This window comes from Aquila chrysaetos, chromosome 25 (assembly GCF_900496995.4).
Source record: "Aquila chrysaetos chrysaetos chromosome 25, bAquChr1.4, whole genome shotgun sequence".
Classification (NCBI taxonomy): Eukaryota; Metazoa; Chordata; class Aves; order Accipitriformes; family Accipitridae; genus Aquila; species Aquila chrysaetos.
The window spans coordinates 13,957,268-13,970,845 of record NC_044028.1 but is presented as its reverse complement, the minus strand read 5'-3'; the positions used below and the strand labels follow the sequence as shown (position 1 = coordinate 13,970,845).

The window sequence follows — 13,578 nt, the reverse complement described above, 5'->3', positions numbered from 1 at the left end:
CTGGGTGGGTGTCTGGCAGCTGGCCAAGGTCAACCCACCACAGAGACAAAGCATCTATTTAAATAAAAGTCCAGTTCAGCTACAAACCTAGTTACCAAGGTTATCCCAGCTATAATGTCAATGGTTACCAACCTGCACAGGTATCTTTCCTGATCTAAGCACAAATGCTTAATCTGTCAGGAAGCTAAAGTGATCATTGACTTTGATAGCAAAATATCAGAGCCCCATACACAACTGTACCTAGTTTTTTCATCATTCTCTGTGATGGTTTGTACAGAAGCACAATAGGTTAAGATATACACTTTTCTCTCCATTGTCCTCACGTTATTCCCATGCTGCTTCTAATTGTCTTCATCTAGCTTTCAGGTTAGCATGAAGTAAAATTTCTGGGATATTAGAAAACTATCCATGAAAAAACTCTGGTGTAAGCCTGTCACACAACATTCCTTTTGCTGCAGAGCAGGTGTGAGCGGTAGGCTGGGACGGCTGGCGAACTGAGGTAATTATACACTGTCTACCAACCCGACTCGTTCACATCTTCAACTGGATACGCTACTGAGGCATGACGGCAGGTCATGTCACTGATCATGTGTGCTGCTTTATTTCCTAGACACAGCCGCATTGCAAAGACATGGATGAAGTGATCAACTTTTGAAGTGTTTTTGCTCCCCATATTTGCCAGAGCTACCTAAAGGTAAGAGCTTTCAAATTACTTGGGATCAATACTATGTTTACTCCTTAGGAAAAGAAAGGGAGGTGGCAAGGACTAAAAAAGACAGTGAGCTCAAGGAGCATGACAGCTCTGGCTCACTGTTGTAAATGTTAACTCTATGATTAAGTTGTCGAGCTTTCAAAATCTGCAAACTCTCTCTCATGTTCCTAAAATCTGGAGGCAAAGATTCTTCTCAGGAAATTTTAACTTTCGCCTAGAACAGATCAGAGATGGAAACGAGGAAAATGAGCTTTCTGATGAGGTGAAGATGAGAACAGTAATAAGAATGGAAAGTCAAACTAATGCACCAGAGGAAAGGGCTTAGCTCACACATAAAAGCAGGGCACACACCTGCTTTCTTCAAATGAATGTTTATTCATAATAACTTTGTAAGAGTTGCTAAACCAAGTCCAGATGCTATGTGACACATTACTTGAGCTGTTCTATCAGTTTTCAATTGAAGGACAAGTTATGGACATTATTTTTACATAGGTATACATGAAATGCTGGCTACCCATGATTCAATGCTGTCAGTAAGGGAATGTTAATCCCTAGAAGAATTAAATTAAAAGATGGCAAACATTAAACTTTAAGGTAATGATGAAGTGCTGGAAACAACTGTGTAAGGCTGCCCTCAATTCCAACAGCCAGAAGGGAACGTGAAAGACAAAATTGTGTCAATAGAGGACAAAGGCTGAATCTAAACTCAGTATTTCCTATCTTTTGTTGTTTGCTCAAGTTTTAAGACGAGCATGGCCAAATGCAGAATGGTTGCAGTGTCTCCCCAATACAGTGTTTCTGTATACAACAGAGCTAAGCAAAACCAAGACTAATTAATTTGCTCATCGTCCCCGTTGCAGAACAGGAACTGAGCCCATCTTTTTTTCCACCCCCAGTCCAGGTTAATGCACAAACCACTGGACAATGCTTCCTTTTAGTGGTTAGTACTCTATTTTTGGAATGGTAATTAGGGAAGGACAAGTTCTAATGCAATCCCAGGGCCCAGTTGTGCTCATCCTTCAGAATAAGGGCCCTTGAAATGTGAGTGAAGTTGGTCATCTGAAGGAAGCAAGGGATTATACCTTGAACAGTAAATTAAGGAACAAGATTTAAGAAATACATCTGGTTTGCATCAAAGGTTAAGACAGAAACCAGTGATGGATCTTATTCAGTATTTTAATTAATAATCTTGACAGAAATATAGGAGTGGCTAATAAAATGTATGAATGAAGAAACAAATTATGGAAGCAGAAAATCTATTACACAGAATGAGAAAACATAGAGAACTGCTGTGACAGAATTCATATGTATCATAATGCTACAAAGCAGTGCATTTAGAAAATTACTTCAGAAATTTCAGCTACAAGCTGGGAGTTCATTAGTACAAAATGACACTGGAGGAGAAAGACCTACTGCTGGTTAATGACAGCATAAATACAAACCATTAGCACGATGTGGCTGTGGAAAAGTGCTACTGGATTATTCTAAAGACAGCATTTCCATTAAATACAAGATGACATCCATACCATTATATAGGCTGAGGACAGAGCTCATTGGCCACTCATGGCCAAGAAGGAGGAATTCACTGTACAGAAACAAGAAGGACTCAAAAGCTTGCTTAGCCCTATGAAGGAAAGGCTGTAGAGAGACAGGAATGTTCTCTGGGCTGTCTCGAGAGAAAAAGGTTTTTCTATAAAAGCATGATGCTGCCACAATAACAAACAGGAATAAACTACCATGAATAATTTTAGGCTAGAAGGTTTGTGAAAGTTTACAGTATTTTGAACAGCTTTAAAGGTGAGAGCAACAGGAGCAGTAAATGTACTAAATTATAGACTGGAGCTCCCTTCATTAAGGAATAACCTAACATGAACGTCTGACCTGGGACAGGACTGGAAAATCCAGTGAGACCCTGCCTATCCAGCAGCCTTGTGAGTCCACATAAGCAGAGCCAGGCTGTTGATCTGCATGCAGAAGTGCTGCAGCTGCCTGCACAAGCCCAGTAACCAGGCGACCAGCCCTCTGGGCACACATCACAGCAAACGAACACTGGGTTGCACTTTTAAAACAAAACAAAACAAAACAAAACAAAACAAAACAAAACCCCCAAACCTTCCAAATCTCTTTTCATCTGTGTCACCATTTACAATACCATGAAGGAGAAAAGGTTTTTTCCAAAATGGAAAAAGCAAAGAGGTCTTTCTTTCTCAGTGGAGCTTACTTCACCAACATTTTACTCTTCAGTATATGCTTCCTCCTGATTTTGTGAACAATGGTTACGCTCATTTTACTCTAAACTTCCATGTAAGCCATGGGGACTTCGATTACACATAAATATCTCCCTTTCCACATGAGAGGAGAAGCGGTATCTGCACAGTGACTTTCTGGGTTCTGCCCAGCTTCCTGGCTCAATGACAAAAACATCCTGATTACTTCAACAGATGAACAACCAACTTCTTCCACTGACCACTTCAAGCAGTGACCTTACATATTGGCTAGTGAGTTAACGCAGTCAACAGACAAGCCAAGGGAACCAGGTGGAGAGTTGGCAACAAGAAATACAGTTCATATTCAGTTGAATCCCCCATAGCTACAACCTCTCCATTTGGGAAGGGAAGCTGGTAGCCTGATACAGGCTTAAAAACCAGAATAACTGTAGGATTAAAAATGAAATTCAGGAGTAAAGAACAGGGAATTGGCAGAGCATCCCTCATGTCACTGAAAAGGTTGTCTACTTCAGACATCCTGAATACTTTTTAATGTCCAACTTCTAATTTGCTGCCAGCAGTCATCTCTTTTAGCTTCTATTTCAAGAATCAGAATAAACAAATACCTGAATGCTGCTCCCCAACTCTTTGTTTATCTGTAATAGAGCTGGAACTATTCCTTCCTGAACATCTGAAAAGCCTCAGCACATTGTGAATCTTACCATAAACGACGAACTCAGGGCTTAAGGGAAAAAAGATCTCTCCACTGAGGAATTCAGTATTTCATTGCTAGCTGAAAACTAGAATTAACTGCTTCAATAAAGTAAAACAGAGGCACTCGATATTGTTCAAGCTACAGATGCAATTGCACGCCAGCAACGGCATTTTATGGTCACTCTTTAAAATAGCAGAAATTGAAACTGTCTCATAAACACAGCTGGAAGGGCTAAATGCCCAAGAAAACATTAAACTAGTGATGACAGGAGAACAAGAATGCATTACAGCAAACTGAAAGCCTTTGGACTAGTATCCTACAAGCCAACAGATCACTGGTGAAAACTGCTATACCTCCACGTGTCCATGGAATCTGAAGATCACGTACTATAACGTTTTAACATTAATCTTGCAAAATACAAAACTTCTGAATGCATTACCTTATCTTCTTCAAATATCTTATTCACTTAATGTTTCCTCCCAAATTCCATGTTCCCTTTTTTCTGTCTCTGAACCCACTCTTGCTAAAGTCAATGGCAAATCCCACACTGACATCAGCTGGAGCTGGAATGGAGATTAAACACTTTTCTTACAAAGTCACTGCTTCCTCTCCTGCCTAAGATTCTGGATGCCATCCTGGTACATGATGTGATAGCCAAATATGATAACCTCCTGCCAAATGACATGATACTGATCCAGCCCTTATTGCCAGCTGTAGTACAGACAGGGCACAGAGACAGCCCTTTGCAACTTTAGTCCCTCTCTCACATATCCAAGCTGTCCCTACATCTTCTCCACTCCCAGAACTGCTAGGTATTTTGTGCTGTTACATCCATGTCTGGGTCCTGGGAGCAGCTCCACTGCTTCAACTGGAATAGAGATAGGCCAGTGCCAAGCACTTTTGAAAACTTTTTATAAACTTCACTTGGAGTCTGCAGTACGAGACCAACAATTAATGTTCTTGCTAAAACGAGCCTCAGTTAAATTAAAAAAAAAAAAAAAAATTGTAAACCTTCATCAGCTTTCACAGAAGTACCACATCATTTTTTTAACTAGCTCAATCTACTTCTTAGGAAGAACCACAACAGAACAGAATACTGAGGTAAGGGAAATGTTACCTGGACTCTGATACACGTGCCCCTGCCAAATCCCATCTGCCTCCTCTCCTTTTCAGACTATAATTTTTGAATCTGAATGGAGAAGAATTAGTACTGCAATGAACTTCAATTTTCAAATGAAATCGTAAATACTTCATTGGCACAGGCTCATAAGACTAAACCAAAGATGCATGAGCACTCAGGTAATGAGATTTCTGAAATGACTGTCAAGTAGCCCCCAGTTTGTGTTCTGCTGAGCTGTATGTAGGTCAAAACAGACACAAATCCCACAGGATTCTCCAGGCTCATGAATGCTTCCATTTCAAATACCATAACATCACCTTTGAAGAAGTGTTTGTGGGAAAAGCATACTTCCAATGAACTTGAAATCAGCCTGGAAAAAGTATTTCTGAAAGGTGAAAAATGATTTGCATAGACGGGACTGTCTCTCTGCCCATCACTGCAAACATGCAGCACCCAAAAGGAGGAAAGTCAACTATTTGAACCATACATGGGAGGCCAAATGACAACTCTGTCAGGACTCCTGAAAAGATTGTCCTCCATGTGTCTCAGATTCCCCTTTACAAAACACAAATGACACTGCCTGTGCCTCTTTGCAGGTACACGCTGAACTATTCTCATCTGTGGGATTATTTAGCTGTCAGGGACGTTTGGGAAGGAACGTGCAGAGTTGCGGGTGAGAGCCAGAAAGCGGGGCCCTGCCGTGGAATTTTCCAGTTCAGCAGCTTTGCTTGGCTGCATGGTGACTGCTCTTCACACCAGAACACAAGTGCCTGGAGAAAATCCAGAGGAAGATGATGGAAACTGCCATTGCCCATTCTCCCCTAGGATATGTCCTTCCTGGAACATAAAGGCTTTGTCATTTCCACCTTCCTTTCCCTGAATTGGCTCTTTGTGTGTATGCCTCAGGGTGTGATTAGCTTTTTTTTTTTTTTTAAATACTAATTTCCACAGGACTTAAAGTGAACTTTGTTTTCCAGTGCAAACTGATTATACCCATATGTAGAAGAGACTGAGACTTCAGAGGAGGGAAGGCGCAGACTTGTTTCAGTGTCCCCAGGACTATACATTTCTGCCTGCAAATCAAGCAGTTTGCAGTTGCTTGAGTCAATCTTGAGTGCTTCAGATAAACCAAGCCCCCACTTCAGGAGTGCACAAGGGTCTGCTCTGCCCTTGCAGAGAACTCTGCTCAGTGTGACTGCAAAGAAGACAACTTACATCACCTCCCTAGCTATTAAGCGCGGGCCTCCTAAATGTTACTGGTTTCTGGAAGGGAGTTTATAGGACGTTTTCCTATTCTTCAGGAACTGCTGCCTGATATTTCTCCTTACAACTTCTTCCTGTATGGCTACTAACACTGTCTGTTCTCTCCCATACCTTCCTCTCCAGCAGATGATCACATCTGAGAGAGGAGAGGAAAGTCTCCAGCAGATGATCACATCTGAGAGAGGAGAGGAAAGTCTCTAGCTCTAATCTATGGCAATAACACTTACAGGTTTGGGGGTCACAGCCCCAAATAGCTCTCAGGCATCACAGGCATGGCTGCAACCAAGAACTGAGAGTAACCACTTATGCCAAATGAAAGGGTCTACTGCATTGCAAAAAACACCCTAGAGAATACCTTTCCTGGACTTCTGAACTTGCAGCATTCAGGCGCAGGTGTCTAACCCCCTGGTACTTTCTCCTAGGTAGGCTGAAGAAGCTTGTGCAGAAGCTGAGGCCCAGCTGCCCATCCAGTTCTCCCAGCTCATCTGCTCTGGGGCAGGTCCTCCATCAGAACACACAGAGCTACTAGCAGCACTATTAGAAGCACATAACAAGACACTGAAAATGAGCAAATTCAGGGCACCAACTTTATCAACAGCCTATGGCCCACAGCTTCTCTGCTTGACAGCTCTAGGAGATCAACCACAAACCTGGCATCCAGTGGGACTTCCACACTATTCCTGGCTCTGCTGCTGATTCACTTCTCCATCTCTTGTCCTATACATTTAACTAGTGATATTATACTAATACCTCACTGGGTGGAGCAAGCATTAGTCAGTGTTTGCTTGCATTGAGCTGTTAACTTGCAACGCTGTCACTGTGTCAACCATTATTATTCCCTCCTACTCTGTGCCTCATAACAGGCCTTTTCCCTGGGCCTATAGTCACTGGATGAAATTCAAAAGCCCTTTCCTCTTTTTCCTATTTAACAGTGAGAGAGATGAATTCAGAAGAAACGTCACCCCAACTGACACCACCCAGTATCTAGTGTATGGTGTTTAAGTACCATAGATAAGATAGTAATAAGCTGAAAACTTGAAGAGACTCCCTATAATTTTGCCCACTTATCCTTGTCCCAAGGAAACAGCCCTTGGTCAGCACTGGCTAACGCAATATTGTCTATCATCACACTCCTGAGCCCACAGTTACTATTGACACACTGTCTTCGCTGTAGATCATTACTCTCCCTTGGCTCTCATAGCTTCATCTTACCCAAGTCCTCTTGATCCTCAGCTTTTCTTTTTTCTTCTCAGTGGGATCTTTACAAAGTTTCAACAATGGCCTATTAATACCTCTGACATTCCTAATCACCTGTTTTAGCTTCTTTATAACAAGCATACCGAGATGCACCTTTCCCCATCCCTCCTCTCCAATGCATATATTAGCAATTTTCTCCAGCATCTTTGGCCTTAACATGTATTTCTGATTTTTTTCTCCACACCATCCTACCTATTCCTTTTATTATTCATTCTGCTACCACTTTCTGTATCACTTCCCATTCATCCAGATTTGTGAAAATTACATCACTTCTTCCCTAGTGATATTTTCAAATTCCTCCTTTTCTTCCTCCCTAAAAGGGCTGATGCTTTATCTCAGCACTACTAATCCCCCCTTTTTTGGCCTCCCCCATACATATTGCCATCCAACACACCTTGAAAACAGACCTCTTGAGACCATCTTGCCTTGTTCAGCAATTTCTATCCCACTCCAGTTTGACTTCACATATTCAGGCAGCTTGTGCCGACTTGCCAAATGTTACATTTCTCAGTCTCTATTAGCTTATCCAAGTGTCTCGTAACAATAAAACCCCTCACTTTTGCATCACCAGTGAGCAGGTGAGATGGGCACAGTCCTGATGCAAACCAGGGAAGCGTCTGCGCAGCAACACAGGACATTTAGCTGGACTGCAAGGAGCTATGTGGAGTCACATGAGCAGCCAGTAAACCTGCATCAGACTCATGCAGCAGCTTCCCACAAACATCTTTGCTCCTTCTTCCCCCCAAAACTGCCCTTCCTTGCTGACCTGCGCAAAAGGCTGTAACTTACTTCTGCAAAAGACTGCTACAGTTAACATTAGTAGGAAATCAACCAGTTAATACTGGTTCAAGAGACAGCTAGGAATAATTAACACCATTCCATTTACAATAATACAAACACACATCTCCAGCTGTGTCCTCTTCCTCCCACTCTCCATTATTGCAAGGACCAGTTCCTGCTAACACCTGCAAAACACAAGTATTTTGTGGTCTGATCTTGTTCAGAGCCTTAGGCAGCGCAGTCATATTTAATAATAATGATCTTGTCCAACAAAAGCCTGTCACACTAGTGATGAGACAATAGTTTCACAGTACAAAACCAGTCACAGTAATGATGATGATAAGGTTGCACAACAACCCGACGAAAGACAGATCCGAATTGCCACTGGTTGCACTGTTGCAGGCTCTGACTTAATGACACATGAAGGTTTTTCACAGGTGCTCCAAAGTGTGCTCTTCCCCTCCTTGATTATTTTGACAATCCATAGAAAAAATTAGGTTAACTTTTCTGCAAAGGTGACACTCTCAGTCACGAGTTTACACACTTTGAATACTGTGTTTTCTGGGGGAACATTTTTAGCTTTCCAGCACAAAGAAATATGTAAAGATGGTATTTTCTGCTCTTCCTTCCCATCTTCCTCATCATGAAGTTTAATAGGAACTGACTGCACTTCAGTCTATAAAAAACAGCCAGAATATGAGAACTGCTAATTTTCCTTTAAGTAAAATCTGAGTGTGAGAACTAGGAATTACAGAATCAGGCATTGACAAATACAGGGCACTGAAAGTCACTTACGGCAGATTTTATTTTGCACTACTTTTGGCAGGTGAACTGCAGAGATGCCTAGTGAGAAGGCACATGTGGAAATTCCTATGATTATGTACGAACCGCACCATGAACCCTACATGCAAGAACCCTCTGCACCAGGGTACTGCAGCCAAGAAGGTAAGCAGGCTTCACCAGGAGGGTTTTAGAAAGAGCACCCTCTTGGTGGTTGTGTGGCAAACATTGATAGTTGGTTTCCAGAGTGTAACTGAGCCAGCTCATAAGGGGCGCAGCTTTGCCAGGACCTGATGGGTTTAGAAAGCACCTGTGCCAGGGCTTATAAAACCCAGGGTTGGGATAGGCAAGGTGGTAGGATCTCCTAACAGAAACATCACTTAAAATGACAAAAAATATTTTTGTTGGTTTAGTTAATAATTTTTCAAACAACACATGCTTTATTGGAAAAGGAATTGCAGTTGTATCTCTACTATAATTTCATATTCCTAACAAGAAAACGTTCAGCCAGCAAACTTTGTACATGGACGGGCTATGTCTTGCTTATATTGTAATCTAGTTTTCCAGAGGACTGGCCTTATCCCAAACGCTCCTGCTGTCCAGAGCTGCCCTCCCTAGATGAATCAGTTCTGCAGCCAGGTTCTATAGGGACAAAAGACCCCTCCCCATTGCTGTCTGAAGTGCTGACAATTCAGCTCAATGACTGGAAGCGGGCACTGACAGCTGCTGCTCTGCTGGGTTGGCTTTTCCCTCTGAAACTAGGCATTGCTCTCACACCTACACATGTATCTCACAACACTCCTTTGTCTTCTGCCTGTTCAAGCCCACGCTCATTGAAAGACAAACCGAGGTATCAGTGATTTTACCTTTGTTACCTTCCTGCTATTGAGGAAATTGCTATTCAACAGACAGGACTGGAGCAAAACATCAGACTGGGAGGTCAGAAGGTGACCAGTAAGGCTCAATGCATCAGTACTGGGCCTCTAAACTTGACTCATTTTTAGAGCATTTTACTCTGATGAGCTCTCTCTAAATATTTTTGTCTTCAAAGCCCTCTCTGGCCTCTTTCTAAACTCAGAAGAGCTTGCAAGAAGTTGGGGAGAAAAAGTTTCACCTGTGAGCTACTCAACCAAGGGATAGACACTCAACACATCTAACACCGAGTTGCAGTGTCTTGTCCTTGCGCAGGAAGCGGGTCCTTCACAAAAACACATCAAGTGATAACTCACGCATACTAAGCACATTCCTCTTCTAGATCGGAAGGAATTTCTTTACATTTTAATTTTTTACAAATTTGTTTTTCCACTAATATCACCTCCTCCTCCAAAAAAAAAACCAAACCCAAAACCTAAACACCCCATCGCCACCATTAAACCCAAATGCCATTGCAAATCTCTGCCACTTCTGGCAAGCCATTCTAGGAAACATTGCTAACATTTTTTCAACTTTGCTATTGTATTTTGTCTCACTCTGGAATATTCCAGTTTTGTATCCCATTCTGTATCCCTGTGGGCTTATTCCCTGGTTGGACTCACATTGTTTCTGAAAGGCTCAACAGTGCAAGCTGGACTCCCATGTCAGGGCTGCTCTGCTTGGGGGTGAGGGCTTCTCTGACACTGTGCAGGCTTGACTTCTTGTAGGGACTGTCCTCCTGCTGCAGACCAGTCTTGTAGTTTGATACCACATCCATGCTAGCTGGCTGTAAAGTTTTATACATGAATTTATTTTGAATGTATTAATGAATGTATTTTTTTATACATTCATTTATTTCATGCTCAGGTAGGCTGATTACATTCTTAATTTGTAAGATTAGTATAAGAACTAAAAAAGCATGAGGTGTCTTAGTCACCAGCTTCCCTTCTCCACAACAAAAGGGAAAAGTTGTTTTAACTTTTTTCTAGAACAAAGGGGATGATGAAATTACTTGGCTGGAAGCTGAGGTCAGATAAAATTCAAACGAGAAAAAAGGCTCTAAATACTAATAGTAAGGGTAGTAATCACTAGTTAGAGGTACTGTGGATTCTTTATCAATGAAGTCCTTAATTTAAGACCAAGTATTATTCCAATGTTATGCTGGAATAGCTGCAGTTACTGCCTTTGTGTTGAAAAAACGATTTGGTTTCTCGGTTTATGTTATATAGAAAGTGAGACTAGCTAGTCACTGCGGGCTCTTTTGGTTTTAAAAATGCAGTAATCAATTCAGTAGCATTTTTCACCTGTCCTTTACTTCACTGAGCCATGTCAGGCCTCCCCTGCAAGGCACCTCCCCATGCAGCTTCTTGTCAGACTCCAAATAGGGCTTCCAGGAGGCATAAGCTGTATGCATTTTTATGTTTTGCTCTGTCTTCTTTGCATAGGGGGTTATGAGTATCCTTCTCCCCCACCTTACTCCTGTCGAGAAACAGCCACCCTTGAGCAACCAGGTAAGTGCCAGGGGACTGTGTTTCTGACAATGTTTGTGGTTCTACATGCTAACAAAAGTGAAATGTTTTTAGTTTTAAAATCAACAGAGAAGACAGAGTTTTGTCACCCAACCGCAATCTAAGACACTGGAAAATTTCCCTAGAAATGTTGGAAGATAAACAAAGATGAGAGACTCAGACTTGTTTTTACAGCATTAGCCGATCTACAGAAGCACCCGTTTTTTCTTAAAACCAACTAGGAGCTAGGACTTTCAGAACAAATCATTTTAAGTCCAGTTTATTTCGTTGCTCCTGTTCTAGTCACCTTTATGGAAGCGGAGAGCTCAAAGGAGACACTGAGGAAAGGCTTCAAAGAACAGTCAGATAACATCTCTTACAGGATCGGAGACACACATTTTTAAAAATCCCTAAGACCAGCAGGCAATTAAACTCAGATATGCTATATCTTATCTATCTATCAAACAACACCTTCCCACTCCTGAAGTTTTGCTTCAGGCTACAGTGTGAATGTACCCTAAACCTATTCTAGGGTGCTTAAAATTGTATTTTTCACTGAAAACACTTCTGAAAAAATACCCTTCATGTACCTACGAGGGGTGTGTCCCTCAAGGAGTACGACAGAGTCAGGTCCAGACTGAAAAAACACGAGGGAAGCTACAGACTTACTAACTGGGGACAGCACCAGCATCTGACTGATGACAATTGTATGTTAGAATGACTATTTTGATTAATTTCTTGTAACTACTGAAAAGTTGATCCAGAAAGCTCCTCTATATACTTCAAATATCTTCTTCAGCAAGAACATGCATTTTCATATTATTTTAAATATCAGAAGATAAATTCTCAATGTCAGAGTACATCTGCTAGGGGGTGGTGGAGACTGCCTGACTATGGGGGATTATCCCACAGGCAATTCCCTGTATATGTGCTTATCCAAGTAAATACTGGCTGCTGGTAGAAGCAACATATTGGGATACACAGAACAAGCAGTACAGTGGTTCTTATGAATATACTTGAAATCAATAATAGTAACATAGGCGCCTCTAGATCAGCCACATTAAGAACCCACATTCTCCAATTAGGACTTTACAACTTGTAAAATATTTCCTGTGCTTCTAATTTTGCTGCTTCTCATTTCGTCTTGAACTCAGTTTACTTGGTGTCTCAGCCTCCAATCATCGTAGCAGGAATCTTCTCAAGCAAACCAACATCCACAATATGCCCTTCCTGCCGCCAGCACATCACCACACAGGTCACCTACAGACTGGGCAGACTGTCTTACCTTCTGTGCACCAGCTTGTGTATGGTTGGGTAAGCTTTCATGTATACTTTGAAGATTCTTCATAGCAGAAGGTTAAAAAAGAATCATTAAAAAATAAAAAGTTCTAGCTAGTGCTTATATAGACAGTTTGCCCTTCTTTACTTGATAAGAAGTCATTCTGCCCATTCTAGATGCAGTCATCATGGCTACAGGAGATGCAAACTTGCTAAATTTTAACCAAGTATGTTATTACTTTTTATAAGACAAACAAAAATTAGTACGAGATTGTCCAATTCCCTCCTGTAATTCAGAATCAGGCTCAGAATCAGACTAATGCATAAGATGTTAGCAGTGAAGACGATTAATTTTTTGGAAGATACTTTAAACATTAAGAGACTTGGGAAAGAAGTGGATTGATGCAGTGAAAAGGCAGACAGAATAAGGCAGAGAAAAAGCACAGATGTAGCTAGCAGAAAGAAAAGTCAGTAAACCATTCCACGTGTGTCCATCTCTGGCTGTAGGTGCTGTTTTGGATGCTGCTTCGTACCTTTCTTCGTGAGGATCTTCAAGGACGCAGACCATTACTGCCCATGCTGCCAATTTCATATTTATAGATACAAAAGACTATAGAGACAAAGTTTACGCAACCAGATGATGTCAAATCTCTGTTTCCTAATAGCTTAAGATTCTACACATAAAACTACTGCTAAGAAACATATATGAGTAGGCTTAGGTTCTGCAGCTCCCTTGCTGGTGAATCCATCTGGAGTTTACCATCACATGGTTGGACTGACTTTAATACAAAAAGCCTTGAAGACTAATTTACAGTGTCACTTGAATTTATGCTCTATTCGAATCATCATTCTGAGCTGTGAAGTGACCAGCTAGTGAGTACTTCAGCGCTACTACTACTCCTCTCAAATCTCCAACCCAGCTGGGACACAGACTCTTCTGGAATTTTCAACCCACCAGTAACCGAGAGGTTTGGACATGGACGTTTTACAGAAGCACTTACCTTCTATGCACTGGAACTGACTGGTCGGGATTTCATTTCTCTCTG

General features: G+C 41.6%; 1 protein-coding gene across 1 annotated transcript; it reads left to right on the top strand.

The window, feature by feature from the left end:
- Positions 1 to 501: 501 nt before the first annotated feature.
- Positions 502 to 13,578, top strand: LITAFD (LITAF domain containing). The gene is made up of 5 exons (XM_030002436.2): positions 502 to 694; positions 8,881 to 8,999; positions 11,192 to 11,257; positions 12,409 to 12,568; positions 13,040 to 13,578. The coding sequence occupies exons 2-5, from the start codon at positions 8,894 to 8,896 to the stop codon at positions 13,146 to 13,148; spliced, it is 441 nt and encodes a 146-aa protein (XP_029858296.1). The 5' UTR covers positions 502 to 694; positions 8,881 to 8,893; the 3' UTR covers positions 13,149 to 13,578.

Coding starts and splice junctions, on each gene's coding strand:
- LITAFD (XM_030002436.2), top strand. CDS start 8,894: ATGCCTAGTGAGAAGGCACATGTGGAAATTCCTATGATTATGTACGAA. Junction 9,000..11,191: donor AGGGTACTGCAGCCAAGAAG/GTAAGCAGGCTT, acceptor TTCTTTGCATAG/GGGGTTATGAGTATCCTTCT. Junction 11,258..12,408: donor AGCCACCCTTGAGCAACCAG/GTAAGTGCCAGG, acceptor TCTTGAACTCAG/TTTACTTGGTGTCTCAGCCT.